Raw genomic sequence first — 17,573 nt, 5'->3', positions numbered from 1 at the left:
AAAAGAAAAGTCATTTTCATCTAGGAATTGAAAAGCATAAAGAATAAGATACATTTACTAAAAACAAACAAACAACTAAACCAATAAAATCTTACACAAAAAACATCATTAAATCAAGGATGACAAACTAGAAAATTATGGCTATGTTTTCCCACGGGTTCAGCCGCAACAATATAAACTCAATTTCAGTGTCCCTGTATTCTTCCTCCTACAAATATTCCCTTACTCAGCCAAGTAAAAGAGATAGACTTAACAAACTACCAATACCACGTCACTCACTCAATGTATCCAGTATTACTAGAAGGGAATTGGGAGCTTCTAACTGCCTAGGTGAGTCAGAGAAGGTATCACAAAGAAGTTATATCTGAGATGGGCCTTAAAAAATAAATTGGAATTTCCTCCACCTCCACCCTAAAAAAGGAGTCGTAATTAACTTTCTATCTTTAGTACCTTGCACAAGGCCTGGCACCTACTTAAGCAGGTATATAACAAGTGCTTAGTAAGTAAAGTGGAATTCAGACAATTCCAAACAAATGGACAGCATACAGGTGACAAGACACTGAAAAAGTAATCTGGGACAAGCGTAAAGGGTCATTTATTCAACGCTGAAGAATTTGGGCTTTCCCCTGTGGGTCACTAGAAGTGGAATGATCAGATCTGCCTTCAAGAGACTTCTGGGCATCAGTGTGAATAATGAAGTAGAGAGTGGAATATAAATACCAGTCAGGAGGCTACCTTCAAAATTCAAATGTGAAGCAATTAAAACAGTTACAGGTGTGATGCAGCAATAGTGAAAGACATAGTTTGAGGTAGATTTGCGAGAGAACTAGTTTGAATCAGCCACGGATTGGATGAAAAGAGGAAGAATGGTATTTAAGTTTGAACAGGGTTGGGTAGAAGAAAAAAGGACAGGGATAGGATTACTAACAGTTTCCACACTGGAGGATTAGTGGTGACTGTTAGATGACACAAGAAAATGAGAGGAGTAAACTTAAGGGGATAGAGAGGTTTCTGTACATATGCAAAATGTCACTGGTCCTTAAACCTACATGAGAAGGAAAAAAAACCAGGAAGACAGGTATGACATAAGAGGAACAGACATTTAGGGAAACAATTAAGGGACGATAAAAGAGCAATCAAAGGAAATGAAAAACAAGTTTTTATTCTCAGAGAGGCAGTTTAATATAGGTGAGAAACTTTGAAATCATACAGTTTTAGATCTGAATCCTAACTCTTCCATGTAACCCTGAATAAGTCATTTAAACTTAATTATTTACTCTCTTAATCTGTTTTCTCATGTATAAAATGAGAAGGGTGATTTGAAAGATTAAGTGACATAACATAAATTGCCTGGTATTAATTATCATAACCAATGGTAAGTTTCTTTTTCTTGTTTTCTGTCTTCTGGCACAGATTATGCCCCTTGGAAGATTCTTCTAATTGACAAATAATTACCAAATTCTAAACAGTAAATTCTAACTCCAAATCAAACTAACCCTGGATCACCTATCACAGCTCTTCTCACTTTATAAAGCACGTTATTTAGTATTTATTATCTGTCACTTCAACTAATATGTGAGCTACTTGGAAATAGAGATCTTGCCTATTTGGTTCACTGACATATCCTAACACTTTAAAAAGTGCCTCCTATTATAAGCATACAGTAGGTGCTCAGTATTTACTTCTTTTTAATTAGTGATGGGTAACAGTTCTGAAGTTTATCATTCTGATCAAATTACACTTTTGCTTCCTGACTTCTCTTCATCCTGATTTGTGCTTGTAATCAAAGTTCTCTTTAAAACTCCCATTATTAACTTGTCACTGTCCAATCTGACATTGCTGATCTCAAAAAAAGGTACCATACACCCTTACCTTTCTCACCTGACATTTTCTCAGTCCTATTTACAGGCTCCTGTCTTTCTATAGTTATATTAGAAGGGAGGAAATACTTGGTTTGAAGCACTTCTCCCTCTACTCATTGCTTTTATGTGTTAGGACCACTCCTAAAATTTAGACCTCAATCTTGACAAATAATTTCTCAGGTATCCCACTTTTAACACCATGTGACTGGCTGACCTAGACAATATGTCCGATAGTCTTTGACAGATGAAATTTATCAACGTTGAAATGTGAGTTCATGGTTTTCCTCAAATTCAAAGAGACCACTGCATCTAAATTTTCCTATTATAATCAATATTGCCACATCTTCTGGTAAAAACCACCTAGCCTAAAACCTTGAACATTTTAAATTATTTTAATTTTAAATTTTATCCACTAAAAACTTCTATATAATAAAAATTCAGATTTTACCACCCCACACCATTTTAATTAACATTATTACATCCAGTCCCTATTACCTTAAAGGGAATCCCAACTGTGTTTTCTCAACAGGATTTTTCAATCTTTCCATTTATCCAATCTATGTAACAATCTAGTGGTTTATTCTCTATGGCAATTTCCCAGAGTCTATACTAATTATTACTAGGTCTTACACAGAAAAAACGGGGAGTACCTTAGCCAAGCTTCATCAACAGTGGGTTAAACAAAGCTAAACAGGTTTCTTTCCTGCCCTGCAGGATTTAATAATGGGAACGTAGTCTATGAATTTTTTTTAAAGGGGGAAAAACAAAAGAAAAAGCTATAATACAAACTCGATCCAAAGTATCTTCCAGGACTTAGTCTCTAACACACCATATTCTGAGAAATGCTATTAACAGGGTCAAACTTAAAAACTTCCCAAAATGACTTTTCAAGGCTTTCTATAACAAAGTGATTCCCCAATTGTTACTTTTGTTTTATCATCTCCCTAATTGAAGTAATCTTCTGCACCTCTCTATCCCTCCTTCCCCATACATATTACATATGAATTTCTGAACAGATATCCAGAATACACTGTACACTGGCTTTTCTAAGAGATAACACACAAAAGAATTTAACTTTCTAAATATATTTTATGTCTATTTATTTTAGTTTTTCTGACTCATCTTTCACTATCAAGCTATCTATTCTTACTAAAGTCAAGAGTGTTTCGGCAATAACTTCTTTCCAAACCTAAACAGACTGAGAAAATGCAGTTTATTGAAACTATATGCAAAATTCACTTAGCTAGATACATAATAAATATCTGCAATGTTTTCCTGAGTACAAAGAAACAACTTCAACACAGAAGTGTAGTGACATCAATTTGTTTGGTCTGTTTTGTTTACTTTTGCACTCTCAGCAAACTTTCAAAATCAAAGGAGACCAATCAAGCAATCTTAACGTATTTTTATATTTTGTCTTATTGGTAGGAGATGGAAGGAGGTACTATGGTAGGTATTTTACATACACTACCTCACTGAATCTTTACGTACTAAATATTAACCACTAGCTTAATACAGAGACCAATATGGATCCCTTTCACTAAAGCACAATAAACAATGTTTTTCTACTATCATCTTGCAAGAAGTTTTTAGTAAACTGACAAAATATACTCATTTGGAGGAGTATTAAAAGTAACTTACCAGCAGCACCGGAAGTCACAGTATCAACAGCTTTGGAAGCATCTAGATCTTTTCTATTGAAAAGAAAAAAATTAGGCAAAGATTGAAATTTTAAGTTCTAAAACTTTTAAAGATGCAAAACTTAGATCTAAAAAAGTTCAGGGATGCCTGGATGACTCAGTAGGTAGAGCATGAGACTCCTAATCTCAGGGATGGGAGTTCAAGCCCCACACTGGTCACAGAACTTATTTACTTACATACCTATATACATAAATATTTTAAAATTTAAAGTTTAATGTATTCATTTTGAACAATGTCCCATTTAAACTGGAGTCAGGGTAATAAAATATATTAAAAATGAAGTTGTATAAAAATTTTAAAATTTTAATTCATATGCCCATTCATTCTAGCATTATAAAGTCATGGAATTACTTACTTTAAAGTAGATGCAGCTGTTTTCTTTGAATCTGATGCTTTTTTCTTCACCTCTTTGTTCTATGAAAAAGATTTTGAAAAAGAAAAAATTAGTTTTTTCCCCCAAATACAAAAGGCAATTTAGAAAGTACATAAGAGTACAAGAAATTTAACAAAAAACATTATTATGAAATTCAGATCAATTTAACATATATTTATTGAATTCTCACTAATTGCCAAGCACAATTTTAGGCACTGGAGAGTAGTGAATAAAACAAAGACCCTGCTCTCAAACGAGTTTAACTTCAAAGGGTAAGGAAAGAAAGACTATAAGGAAATTAAAAATATGTATATATCTGTTAGCAACAAGTGCTATGGAGAAAAATAACAGAAGAGGGAAACAGAAGCTCTTGTTGAGGAATGAAAAGCGGTGCAACTTTCAATAAGTTATGCAAGTCGCACTGAAAAGGTGATATATGAGCAAACACCTAAAGGAGATAAGAGAGCAAGTGAATCCTTGTATTGAAAGCATTCCAGGGGCGCCTGGGTGGCGCAGTCGGTTAAGCGCCCGACTTCAGCCAGGTCACGATCTCGCGGTCCGTGAGTTCGAGCCCCGTGTCGGGCTCTGGGCTGATGGCTCAGAGCCTGGAGCCTGTTTCCGATTCTGTGTCTCCCTCTCTCTCTGCCCCTCCCCCGTTCATGCTCTGTCTCTCTCTGTCCCCAAAAAAATAAACGTTGAAAAAAAAAAAATTTTTTTTTAAAAAAAGAAAGCATTCCAGACAGAAGGAACAGCAACTGTAAAAGACTTTTGAGATCCATGCCTATTAGCTTAAGGAGTATAAAGGATGCTTGGGGTTGGAAGTAGAGGATAATTTTAGTTATATGCAGGTTGGGTTTCCTGAATGTATCCACCATGTCTTTCGTCTTCACCATTTTAAACTCTTTAATATTCACGAATAGACTTTAAGTTCCAAGAAGGGTGAAAGCACATCTGTCTTGGGGCGCCTGGGTGGCTCAGTCGGCTAAGCGCCTGACTCTTGATTTCGGCTTAGGCAATGATCTCACAGTTCCTGAGTTTGAACCCTGCATGGGGCTCCATGCTAACAACATGAAGGCTGCTTGGATTCTGTCTCTCCCTCTCTCTCTTTCCCTTCCCTGCTCATGCTCTCTCTTAAACATTTTTTTTTTTTTAAAAGAAAGCACCTCTGTCTTGTCACCACTATATCTTCTGCAGATACCACAATGCCTGACACACAACAGATTTTTAAGAAATAGTTTTTCAATTAAAATGAAATCAAATTCTCATCTGAATTCTGATTGTATCTTTGGTTTTATCTCCTTGTTACTCATTAGAATTTTCTATAATGCTCAAACGACTGATCACTGTTTCCCAGCATTGCTTTTCATTTCTGTGCAATCTTCTTGGATCTTAGCTGACTGCTTGCTCTAGGTTTTAGAAGTCACGTCTCCATGAATTTTGCCAAAACATACTAAATTAAAAATTTTTAAGTCTTGTTGTTTTTGTTTTGTTTTTGCAGAGTTGAGCTGCAGCACTATTTCGTAGTTGCAATGGAAAATCTGATACTTTTTTCTAGATCAAGTGCTCCTGCTTCTTTAAAGAAAATTCTAGGAGTATGGACCACAATGGTCCATTTCTCTGGGGAAAAAAAACAATGCTTGCTTTCATCAGATTCTTGGTAGTGGCGGTGGAGAAAGTAGCTCAAAAATGTTTTAAGAATCAGTATTAAAAATAACACTGACTTATAACTAAAGGTAATTAAGTTTGTTAGAGTTGTGCAGACTCATTTTAATCCTTCAGGTTTAAATATAGGGATGTGGGAAATTTTCATCTTTTCTGTATCATTTATTGATTCAAAGTAGCAAAATGGAGAGAATATTCTTTGAATCACAGCCAGAATCAAAGGCAGTCTTTAAATTTTTTTTTTCATGTTTATTTATTTCTGAGACAGAGAGAGACAGAGCATGAGAGGGGGAGGGGCAGAGAGAGAGGGAGACCCAGAATCGGAAGCAGGCTCCAGGCTCCAAGCTGTCAGCACAGAGCCCGAGGCGGGGCTCGAACTCACAAACCGTGAGATCATGACCTGAGCTGAAGTTGGTCACTCAACTGACTGAGCCACCCAGGCGGCCCAGAATCAAAGGCAGTCTTAACCTGAAATGTCAAATGTGGACAGAAAACTTGTCTTGGTTTGACTATTCACGCCAAAAGTAAGATCTGGACCAAGAAAGCAGTAGCACTGCCCTTCTTTTTCCTAGTTTGGGTTCCCAGCCTGTTTTTGGCTTACTCTGGCAAGAAAGTTTGATTCTCCCCCTGTGGTAAAAGGTCAAGAAGGTTATCTATACACTTCCAATCTGAAAAAGCCATAGCTGGAATCCTGCATGGGATTTTCCTCCAGTCAATCCCTAGGAATGATGCTAGATTAGGACAGAAGAGTCATGAGTTAGCTTTGTAAGGCTCCTTCAATTCAGCACCACCCAAACTATATTTAGTTGAAGAAAAACAGTATTTTTGACATGTAGAGTGCATATTTTCTAGTTTCTAGTGCTGATAGTGTCCCCTATTCATTACTATGAAAATCAGAAGGGTAAATATGGTTGGGCTTTTCTTGGACCTCTGTTGTTACCTTACCAAACTTATCAAAAAGCTATCCAAGAGAATTATCTTAATCTTACTGAAATATTCTAATAACCTAGATGTATCCTTATTCGCTCATTTCCCCAGATTAAATTTTTCAGTATTAAATAAGACTGATCTCCCCAGTTTTCACAATTGAATGATCGGTCAGGTCTCGTTTGAGTAAGAGCCATTTCTCCTTCCTATTCTCAAGTTTGCATATGTATCCAAAGCCATTACTATTATTATAGTAGCCTGATTGACTAAGTATTTTAACTGGACCTCATTGATTTTTTTCTCTTCTTCCCTTTAATCAATCTGCTAAGCTTTCTTTCTTTCCCTTCTTCAGTCATTTGCCTAGTTCATTCTGCAGATCACTCCCAAATGAATCTAATCCATTTTGTGTCAGAGCCCTGTTCAAAACCTGGAATAACATTTAACTGTCTTCAGGATAAAGTTTATGTTCTTAAATTATGCATGCAATTCTTGCTTCTCACTCCACCTCTGCAACTAGAGGAAGTTATATGTCACTGTTCTGGTAAATCAATTGTAGATAAAAGTTGCTCAGGAACTTATTCTTTCAAAAAAAAAAAAATCAAAACCCATATTGCTTTTGATTTTTATCCCTTTCTTTCTGCTTGGAAGATAAAAATGGTGCCAGAAGGTATGGCAACCATCTTCATCAATGGAGGATGAAAAGTACATGCTAAAGGTGGTGGATCAGAAAAACAAAAAAGCTGGGTTCCTGATGACACGGAGCTCCTGTACCAACTGTGTACCACCTACCTTCAGACTTTCTGTTAGGAGATAAATAAACCTCTCATTTATTTCATAAACTACTGGTGAAATTTTCTGTTAGCGGAAAATATAAGAAATTCTAAGTAATAAAATTGGTAATAATTAAGGTTATCATAAAATTCATTATTCAAGATAGGACAATGGAAATAAAGAGATGGCATGTCACAGATGTAAACCAGGATCATGGGTTACTTAGTAAGTAATCAGAAAACATAAAATTAAAAAATATAGATGCTTTATCAAAAAGCAATTTAACTAGTATTTATGATATATACAAATAAATGTAAGAAATAAACTTAACACCCCCTCCAAAATGTACATTATGGAAACTTTACAAAAGAACATTAGGAAAAGAAACTAAATGAGGTCTAAATAAACAGAGACAAGCCATCTTTCTAAACAGAAAGAGTTAGTATTATAAAAATTTCAATACACAATACAGTATCAGTTAAACTGCCAAAAAGAGTTTTCAGAGAACTTAAACTGATTCTAAAACCAATACGCAGGAGTAAATGTTCAAGATTAACTAAATTTAAATAAGGAACAAAGAAAAAAGATTCTATCAGAAAGACAGGCAATTATATAAAATTATAATAACTGTAATAATAACTGAAATCATGTATTATTAGAACAGAAATAAACAGACTGAGCTAACAATAGTCTGAAACAGATCTATATATGCAGGGCAATTTATACACATAAAGATAGCTTTTGAAATCAATGAAGAACCAATTAGGTACAAATGGTGTTCGGCTAATTGGCTCTCCATTTTGGAAATAATGATCCCAATAACACATTATACCACAATTTATACATTAAAACAATAATGGAAGCATATCTTCTTGGCATTGGTATAGAGAAGGTCTTCTAAAACAAGAGGAAAGCAAAAAAGCAAAAGCCATTAAGAGGGAAAAAAATCAACGCTGAGTACACTGAAACTAAAAACTTCATATATGGATATACATATAAACAACACAGAGGAAGAAAATACATAGTACAAAATTAGTATCTAAAATCATTAACACCCCCAAATGAAATTTTTAAAGTTTATTTATTTTAAGAGACAGAGAAAAAGATCGCGTGCAAGGGGGAGGGGCAGAGAGAGAGGGAGAGAGAAAGGAACCTAAGAAGGTTCCTCGCTGTCAGTGCAGAGCCCAACACAGGGCTCGAACTCACAAACTATGAGATCATAAACTGAGCCGAAATTGGGGCGCCTGGGTGGCGCAGTCGGTTAAGCGTCCGACTTCAGCCAGGTCACAATCTCGCGGTCCGTGAGTTCGAGCCCCGCGTCGGGCTCTGGGCTGATGGCTCAGAGCCTGGAGCCTGTTTCCGATTCTGTGTCTCCCTCTCTCTCTGCCTCTCCCCCGTTCATGCTCTGTCTCTCTCTGTCCCAAAAATAAATAAACGTTGAAAAAAAAAAAAAAATTTAAAAAAAAAAAAAAAAACTGAGCCGAAATCAAGGCAGACACTTAACCAACTAAGCCACCAAGGTGCCCCCAAACAAAACTTTTTAATAGTTTTTTTAAAAAGTCTTTTAAAAAATACAACCTAAAAGACAGATGGGAACAGATATTCATAGCTCATTAAAATAGTAATTAATAGCTAATAATTATAATAGCTATAATTAATCTACATATACTAACATGGTTAGAGCTCCAAATCACTGACTGAAAAGTGCTACAAGGCCCCTATAAAGTAGGCATTCTTCAGCAAATATAATTACATGAAAAGAATACTCGTGAACAAAGCAAAGCTTACTGAATATTTCTAAGTACTTTCACAGACATTACCAATGGTTAAACTAAAGCATAAAAAATGTCTAGAGGGGCGCCTGGGTGGCGCAGTTGGTTAAGCGTCCGACTTCAGCCAGGTCACGATCTCCCGGTCCGTGAGTTCGAGCCCCGCGTCAGGCTCTGGGCTGATGGCTCGGAGCCTGGAGCCTGTTTCCGATTCTGTGTCTCCCTCTCTCTCTGCCCCTCCCCCGTTCATGCTCTGTCTCTCTCTGTCCCAAAAATAAATAAACGTTGAAAAAAAAAATTTTTTTTAAAAAAAAATGTCTAGAAAGACTAAACTCATAAATATTAATACTTCTAAGGAAACACAAGTCCCAAAAGACTATATACACTCTATAATTGTTTATTTAAAGTTCAAAACAGGCAAAACTCAACTATAGTATTAGAAATCAAGTTAAGGATTACTTTTAGGCAGAAAGGATGGTGTAAGAATTCAGAAGATGTATGCAAGGGGCTTCCAGGATGTAGTCAATGTTAGTTTGTGACCTAAATAGAGGTTTCACAGATGTTTGCTAACTTTGTTAAGTATTTTCTCCTGCTCTACTGCTTGCCATTTAATACTGTTTATAGTGCTATTTATATAAAGTTGTTAATTTCAATATATTTTAATCTATACACATACAATCTGCTGAGTAAACATTTATGTTTTATGCATTTTATGTATGTATCATACTTTATTTTATTTTTACTAAGAGAAAGAGAGAGAGAGAGAGAGAGAGAGAGAGAGAGAGACACTCCACATACAAGCAGGGGAGGAAGAGGCAGAGAGAGACAGAGACAGAAAATCCCAAGCAGGGTCTAGGCTCAGTGCACAGTCCAATGCAGGGCTTGATCCCACAATCCGGGGGTTATGACCTGAGCCATGCTTAACCAACGGAACCACCCAGGCGCCCCTGTTCGTATCATCAAATTAATCAACAACAATGAAACATGTGTGATCTAAATCCAGTTTACCTGTGATTTTTTCTTTCCTGGAACACATATTTTCACATTTTTCCCTTTTATCAGAAGAGGTGTTGTTTCAATATACTTCATGACTGCTGTAACTGCCTCTTTAAATTCCATTTCCAAGTAAGCCTAAATAAAATGTATTATACTGTTAGTCAAAAATCTAACTCAAAATTCTCTGTATGACTTGGTACTTTTTGTGGAACATAAAACTATGAAATTACCTCAACTCCTGGTTCCTTTTACCTCTTTTTGTTTTGCTCAAGTGTCATTTGATCTCCATGGTGTTTTCGCACATGAAATGGGACATTTAACCTTATAGAATTTCTACACTATTACCAAGAAAGGACGGGGAAAACAGGGGTCCGTGGCAGGCTTGTGGAACCATGAGACATAGGAGGCATGGCTGAGTAACCACAGAAGGCAAGATCTGGTCTAGCGGCTTTAAGTCTGACATTTTTAAGTTTCTTGCAACAATGAACACTACCAACTATGTTCTGTTTTGTCTCACAATTTTTTAAAAATTTTTTTGTAGTGTTTATTTATTTTTGAGAAAGAGAGATAAAGTGCAAGCAGGAGAGGGGCAGAGAGAGAGGGAGACCCAGAATCTGAAGCAGGCTCCAGGCTCTGAGCTGTCAACACAGAGCCTGATGCGGGGCTCAAACCCATAAACCCACAAACCCACAAACCGTGAGATCATAACCTGAGCCGAAGTCAGACACCTATCCAACTGAGCCACCCAGGCGCCCCTTGTCTCACGATTTTATGTTCTACTTAGTCTGGGGTTGTTCATAATTTTAATGAACTTTACTGGGTGAGGCATAGGAATACAATACACATGTAAAAAGCATGGTACACCAAAGTCATTTTTTGCTATAATCTTACCAGTGTGTAAAGCAATGGAAAGTGAACTATAACCCGTCACCTGTTTTCACAAGTAGTTTTTCTGAACAAACCCATGCCCATTCATTTGTATATTATTTATGGCTACTTTTGTATTACAACGGCAGTGTTGAGTATCTTCAATCTTACAGCAAAGCCTAAAATATTTACTATCAGGCCCTTTACAGAAAAAGTTAACCAATCCCTGTTCTAAAGGATATAAAACAGTATGCTGGGACCTTGTTCACTGGAACCTAATCATTTACATTAACTCTCAATTATTAATTATATATGTAGTAAAAGCTACTAAAAGATCCAACATCAGTCTTTATCAAGTAATAACTTTGTATGCATTTTGAGAACAGAGACTCACTTCTTTTCTATAAGGAACAATGAGGACATCATTAACTTTTCCAAATGGTTGAAACATTTTCCTAATCTCTTCTTCAGTACAGCCATCCTCTGGTAATTCAGATATAAGAAGAACTGAACCATAATGCGAAGACTGGTCTTTCCGAAGCTATATTTGAATGAAAGAAAATTGTTAAAAAACTGAATTAAGCTGTGAAGTACAATAATAATTCCCAATATAATTTCTGCTACCATTAACCTTAGTCCTTTAAGCAGACTTTTCTAAATATTTTAGCACAATTAAAAAAAATTTTAAATGCTGAAGTAGTAAAAACTGTTTTATATTTTACCACTCAACCCTAACAGTGGTCAGAGTTTATACATACACAATCACAAATGCTCTTTTCTGTTTAGAAGCATTTTATAATAAACAAGACCTATGGAATAATCTAAAACTACTGAAGAATAGTTTTCTATATGAATCTACAAGGCCTATCACTAATGAAGCTGAAATTACAGCTTTGTTAACTCTGTGTTTTAATAATTGAAATGATATCGGGGCGCCTGGGTAGCTCAGTCAGTTAAGCATTCAACTTCGGCTCACACCATGATGTCATAGTTCATGAGTTCAAGCCCCACATGTAGCTGTCTGCTGTTAGCACAGAGCCCACTTTGGATCCTCTGTCGTCCCCCCCTGCCCCCCACCTCGCACTCTATCTCTCAAAAATAAACAAAAAAACTAAGATTTCTAAAAAATAATAATAATAATTGAAATGATATGTAGGGGCACCTGGGTGGCTCAGTCAGTTAAGTATCCGACTTCAGCTCCGGTTATGATCTCACAGTTTGTGGGTTCAAGCCCTGTGTTGGGCTCTATGCTGACAGGTCAGAGCCTGGAGCCTGCTTTGGATTCTGTGTCTCCCTCTCTCTCTGCCCCTCCCCAGCTCATGCTCTGTCTCTGTCTCTCAAAAATAAATTTTAAAACGTTAAAGAAATGATACCTAGGTAAGTATAACATTTAAAAAGATTCATATAAAATATGTATAAAATCTGAATACCCTGCAATATGAAATTTATCACCTATGTCAAAAACTGTCTCCCTCTCTCTCTCCCTCTCTCAAAAATAAACAAGCATTGAAAAAGTTCCACTGCCACCATCTACAAGTCCTGGGAAAAAATGAAAAGAACATTAAACATTAATTTAGCCTATTCCCCATATTAAAAATGTCTTCCCAACACTCTTCAAAACTGTGTAATTACAGGTAGATCATTTTAAGTGTATCCTTCTAAATATAAGCTCTTTGAAGGCAAGGAATTAGAACTGTTGAAAATATTTAGACAAGTTAAGAGTAATATGCACCTAAATACCTGAAGATTTGTTAATACTACCACACACTAAACATCTGATAATTTGGCCTAAAATTAGCAATTACCCTAATGTTTTCCAGATGATTCATATACTATTTACTATAATAGTAATTAACGTATGTAATAAAAATAATACCTCAGGATTATAACAGTCAAAATACAGTCAAAATACACCAATAAATCAGTACCAGAAAATAAGCTGTTCTACACTGGACAAGAGTATTTGACTTCTGAACTATACTTCAAAAAAGTAAAAAAAATGATTAAAAATGATCAATTCTCAGTAGAGACTTGTACAGCTTACAAAAACTCATTTATATTGCTGGTGATTACATTCACCTTACCCACCAAAGAGCAAAACTCATCACAACAACCTGTTTGTGTGGCTAGCCAAAAACCACCAAACCACCGAAATGTTCTCACTTTTGTTACATCAAATGCCAAAACTCCAGGATTTATTTGTAAGCTATGAGATTTTGAATTATTGGGCTTTTACTAAATTCATAAAACCAACCAATAAAATATTCCATATCAACATACTTCAACAAGTCACAATTTCAAACTTTTAAAATAGGAAAATAAAAAAATTCAAGCAACTTTTTCTGTCATAATAAGACATGTATATACACAATTGCACTAACAATTCAAGAACTACTGACCTTACGCTGGAGAGAAACAGCTTTATCAGACACTTGTTTACATTCTGGTAATGTGTCATCTTCAATATTCTTGACTTTGTAACGAGTAGAATGTCCCCCTAAATTTGAATCACTCTTTGTAGAGTTTGTAGATTTTACTGATGGCTTTGATCCACTGCCAGTTTTAGGCTTTTGTGCTGGTGAGTGTCCTTTATCAACTGCTTCAAGATGCTTCTGTTTACTGAATTCTGACCCATGCCCGGATCGTTGTACTACATCTTCTAATGCTTTTTTTCTATCTAGTAAAAAGGACATAAATGAAACTTCAACTGAAAAGAACTTAAGGTGGCAACTATCTCATCACATTAGTAAAGAAAAAGGAAGAACTCAAATGCCCAAATACTTATCACATAGAGCCACTGTCAGACCAAACAGGAAGCAAATACACACAAAAAAATTCTGAGTTTTCAATTCTTTACTCATGAGCTTGAGTGGTCCTCAAACTTCTGATTTCAGAATCCCCCTTCACTCTTAAAAACTGAGGACTCCAAAGAGTTTCTGTGTTAAATTTATCAGTATTTACCATATAAGAAATTGAAATCAAAATTTTAAAATATTTACTAATTCATTTAACAATAATAATCTCCTGTGTTAGCATAAATAACATTTTTATGAAAAACAACCTTAATTCTCAAACAAAAAATTAGGTGGAGGAGTAGCACCACTGGGTATGTTCCCAAAGATATTCATGTTGCACTTAAAACCTGAATTATCATATCTGCTTCTGCATCCAGTCTGATAGATACATTATTTTGGTTGAAATGTATAAAGAAAATCCAGCTTCACAGACATGTAGTTGGAAAAGGGAAGACGCTGGAGACCTCTAAAAAGATCTCAGAGGAAACATATTGAGATATTTCTAGAAAGGTCACTAAACCAATATTAAGACACAGATTGAAAATATGAAAAATACCAAAAAAATTTTAAATTAACTCATGGCCAAACTAAGATGTTTGCCTAGCCATGGTTTTTAAATTTGATTCTGGGTAGACAGATAAACTCTCCCAAATTTCTTCTGATAGTTAATAAAAGAAGATCAGACTAGGTTGGGATGTGGGTCAATTTCACATAGAAATTCTAAACACAGAAATGAAATATTCCATTTTATTAGAAGGGCTAAGGCAAATAGCGCAAAATGTCAACTTTGGTTAAATCTTGACAGTAGCATACACGTCACCATTTCAAACTTATTAAAAATATAGACATAAAAAATTCAAAAAAAAAACAACTGAAAAATTCAGTCAAAATAAGTAGATCTATTATTCACATCCATAAGTGTACCTGATGATTTCACTGATCTCCGTGATGTCCTTTCAGGGCTAACTGATCGATAGCATTTTGGACTACCTCTAAATGGATTTCTCATTCGATATGGTGAACGGGATCTGGATCTGTATCTAGAAATGAAACGATGGCAAATTCTTGGACTTCGACTTCTCGGTCTGTATATATAGCGTATTGGGCTTCGAGATCGACGGAATCTGTGACTTGAGCTTGATCTCCTAGAATGTCTAGGACTGGGGGAATGAGAACGTCTTCTTGGAGTTTCATTTTCTTTTCTATTGCCTTCATTTCTACAAAGAATGGATGAGGGGGGATCAAAAGATTCAGCAATTTAATGTAAACTTAGGTTATATTAAATAACAAAAGTCACTTTTTTTTAATGTTTATTTTTATTTAGAGAGAGAAAGCGCCAGTGGGGAGAGGGCAATGAGAGAGGGAGAGAGAGAATTCCAAGGAGGCTCCGTGCTGTCAGCGCAGAGCCCAGTGCAGGGCTCAAACCCACAGTGAGATCATGACCTGAGCCAAAACCAAGAGTCGGATGCTTAACCAACTGAGCCATCCAGGCATCCCCCGAAGTCCCTTCTTAACAACAGATTATTAACAATACCAAACTCTGATACCATATATTTATTTAAAACAAAAAACCTATGTTATGGTGCAATTCAGCCTTGTAGATAAATAAGAAACAAACAAATGTTTATCCCTCTAATTGCTTGGATCCCAGTTTTGCTAATATACAGACAATACCCTTCATCAATTTCCTGAGCTTTTCCTATATCACAATATAGACAATTATGTATTGAAAGTATTAAGTTATATAAAGAATTTAAGAAACGACTTACATGAACAAATGCTTTTCAACAATTTTTCCTGAGAGATTATACCAGCTACAAATATTAAAGTCTTTGCTGTACTTGTATATACATACATTAAATAGGTACCTCCTAGGGAATATAAAGCTTAATGAAACCATTCCTAGCCTTCAAGGCATTTATAACATAAGATCCCCGAAACATAAAATAACAAACGCATAAAGTATCTTCAGGAAAGACTAAAAAAAATAAAAACCAGAAGTTCACAGAGGTGAGCTATCATACTTAAGCTGGGTAATTAAAGATTCATAGAGATTGCTGCATTTGTCTGATGTTTCAAAGTGAAAACAATCAAAACAGGAACTCAAAAAGAATACCTTTAAAAAAAAATACCTGTTTACTTTTAAGAGAAAAATTAAGTCTCAACAACACCACTATTCAAAAAAGAATTACCTTCTTGATGGGAGGATCTCAGGATTCCAATCAGGATACCTATTTTGAGAATAAACAGTATTAATGAACAGTTGAAATGAGACTATAAGTTTCAATTAATCTTTCCCTGCAATGTATCAGGACTATTCAAAACCTAAGTTTACATAATTTATTAGTAGATTAATATATGAAAATTTTCTTGGAAGTAAAATATTTGAGTGTCTAATTCAAGAAATAATCAAAGCATTACTCTAGTAGGCATTTCAAGGAAAAGAAACACATTCTCAATTTTGAAGACTTCAAAGTTTACTTAAGTAAAATAGGGAATACACATAAAAGTGTGTAAAGAGGTACAGAATAGGTACATGACACAAGTTTAGGTAGAGGTTAAAAGACAAAGACAGTTCATGCACTTTGCAGAACTCCAGGGGACACAATTCTATAGAATACAACATGTATGGAGCCCTTTACACTGTACCTAGTGGTTCTCGAAAAGACACATCTGGTGGGAAGAATCGGGAGAATTTGCAGAAAAGGCTGTTTTCCAGGTAGCCCTTTAAGGTCTACCAATAGGCATGGATCAAGGTAGGTTTCATTAAGGGGCAATACATAAAAGAATTTAGAGGCAAAATAAGTATTCTATTCCAGGAACTGGTCTGGCTGCAGCATGGAAATGATGAAAAGCAATTATGAGGGGAAAAACCTGCAACGGTGGCTCAGAATTACAAACGGTGAAGGTCCTAAAGGTAAGGAGGGTGCACATTAAGTAAAAGGCAATAGGGGACCAATAAACATTTCTGAAATGCAAGAGAACACAAGAATTTTTCACAACGACTAGAAATAAATATCTGGAATTATGGGGAAAGATGAGGACTAAGATACTGAAAAATCAGGCATGCAGAAGTCACATATAGCACAAAGACTGTGTGAGACTAACAGAGAATACAGTTTATAGGAAAAAAGGGGCCGAGGACACCAACACTCAAGAGTAACGCAAAGACAAACCAATAAAAGAGATTAAGAAACCACAGGAAAAAAAAAGTAGAAGGAACAGTAACATCATAGAAGTCTAAGAAAAAGACATCTTCATCCGCAACTTTTCTAGAGAATCTGAACTTGGAAGGTTAATTGGAAATTTTGGAAAAAATTTTAAATTGGAAATTAAATCATTAAGCCAATTAATATTCAAAAACACAATTTCAATAACCAAGAGGAGCGCCAGGTAAGGAAATGGAAGCAGCCGACTCTTACAGCAAGTCACCTGGCAGGAAAATAAAGTCAGGTCAAAACCACAGTAAGATAAAATGGCTTTTATTTGTTACTATTTGTCTCAGACAATGTTAGCAGGTTAACTCAACAGCAATTCTCAACTTCCTTTTCACTTGCCTGCCTCTACTACAAAGGCTAAAAAAAGCTAAATATTTGCTTTCCTAGCCTCCTTAGAACATAGCCAGTGATAGGTTCAAACGAATGAGACATAGGTGCAAAACCACTGGCAAAATTCTTCCTGCTTCTTGCCCCCTTCTTCCTGCTTTGAGAAACATGATGCCTAAAGCATCTTGTAACTATAAGGTGACAAACTATGAAGACAAAAAAATAGTTAACTTTAACCCAGCATATCCATCACCCAGCATCAACAATTGTCAAAACATGAATAACTGTTTCATTTACACTTACCC

At 35.7% G+C, this 17,573-nt stretch overlaps 1 protein-coding gene across 16 annotated transcripts in view; it reads right to left on the bottom strand.

Annotated features, from left to right (window-relative positions):
- Window positions 1-17,573, bottom strand: part of ZNF638 (zinc finger protein 638) — a 139,236-nt gene that overhangs the window by 43,354 nt on the left and 78,309 nt on the right. For 12 of the 16 annotated variants that reach the window (XR_006301006.1, XM_043603629.1, XM_043603631.1 and 9 more), the window contains exons 4-10: window positions 15,916-15,954; window positions 14,648-14,940; window positions 13,328-13,605; window positions 11,323-11,469; window positions 10,074-10,196; window positions 3,919-3,977; window positions 3,504-3,556 (exon numbers count right to left, since the gene is read on the bottom strand). Coding sequence is in view for 15 of the 16 variants with exons in the window: in XM_043603629.1 (XP_043459564.1) it covers window positions 3,504-3,556; window positions 3,919-3,977; window positions 10,074-10,196; window positions 11,323-11,469; window positions 13,328-13,605; window positions 14,648-14,940; window positions 15,916-15,954 (992 nt within the window). In the remaining variant the exon portion in view is untranslated. The remainder of the gene's footprint in view (window positions 1-3,503; window positions 3,557-3,918; window positions 3,978-10,073; window positions 10,197-11,322; window positions 11,470-13,327; window positions 13,606-14,647; window positions 14,941-15,915; window positions 15,955-17,573) is intronic. The other 4 variants (XM_043603632.1, XM_043603639.1, XM_043603633.1 and 1 more) reach the window with 1 other exon arrangement.

This window comes from Prionailurus bengalensis, chromosome A3 (assembly GCF_016509475.1).
Source record: "Prionailurus bengalensis isolate Pbe53 chromosome A3, Fcat_Pben_1.1_paternal_pri, whole genome shotgun sequence".
Classification (NCBI taxonomy): domain Eukaryota; kingdom Metazoa; phylum Chordata; class Mammalia; order Carnivora; family Felidae; genus Prionailurus; species Prionailurus bengalensis.
This window is presented reverse-complemented; position numbering and strand designations above follow the sequence as displayed.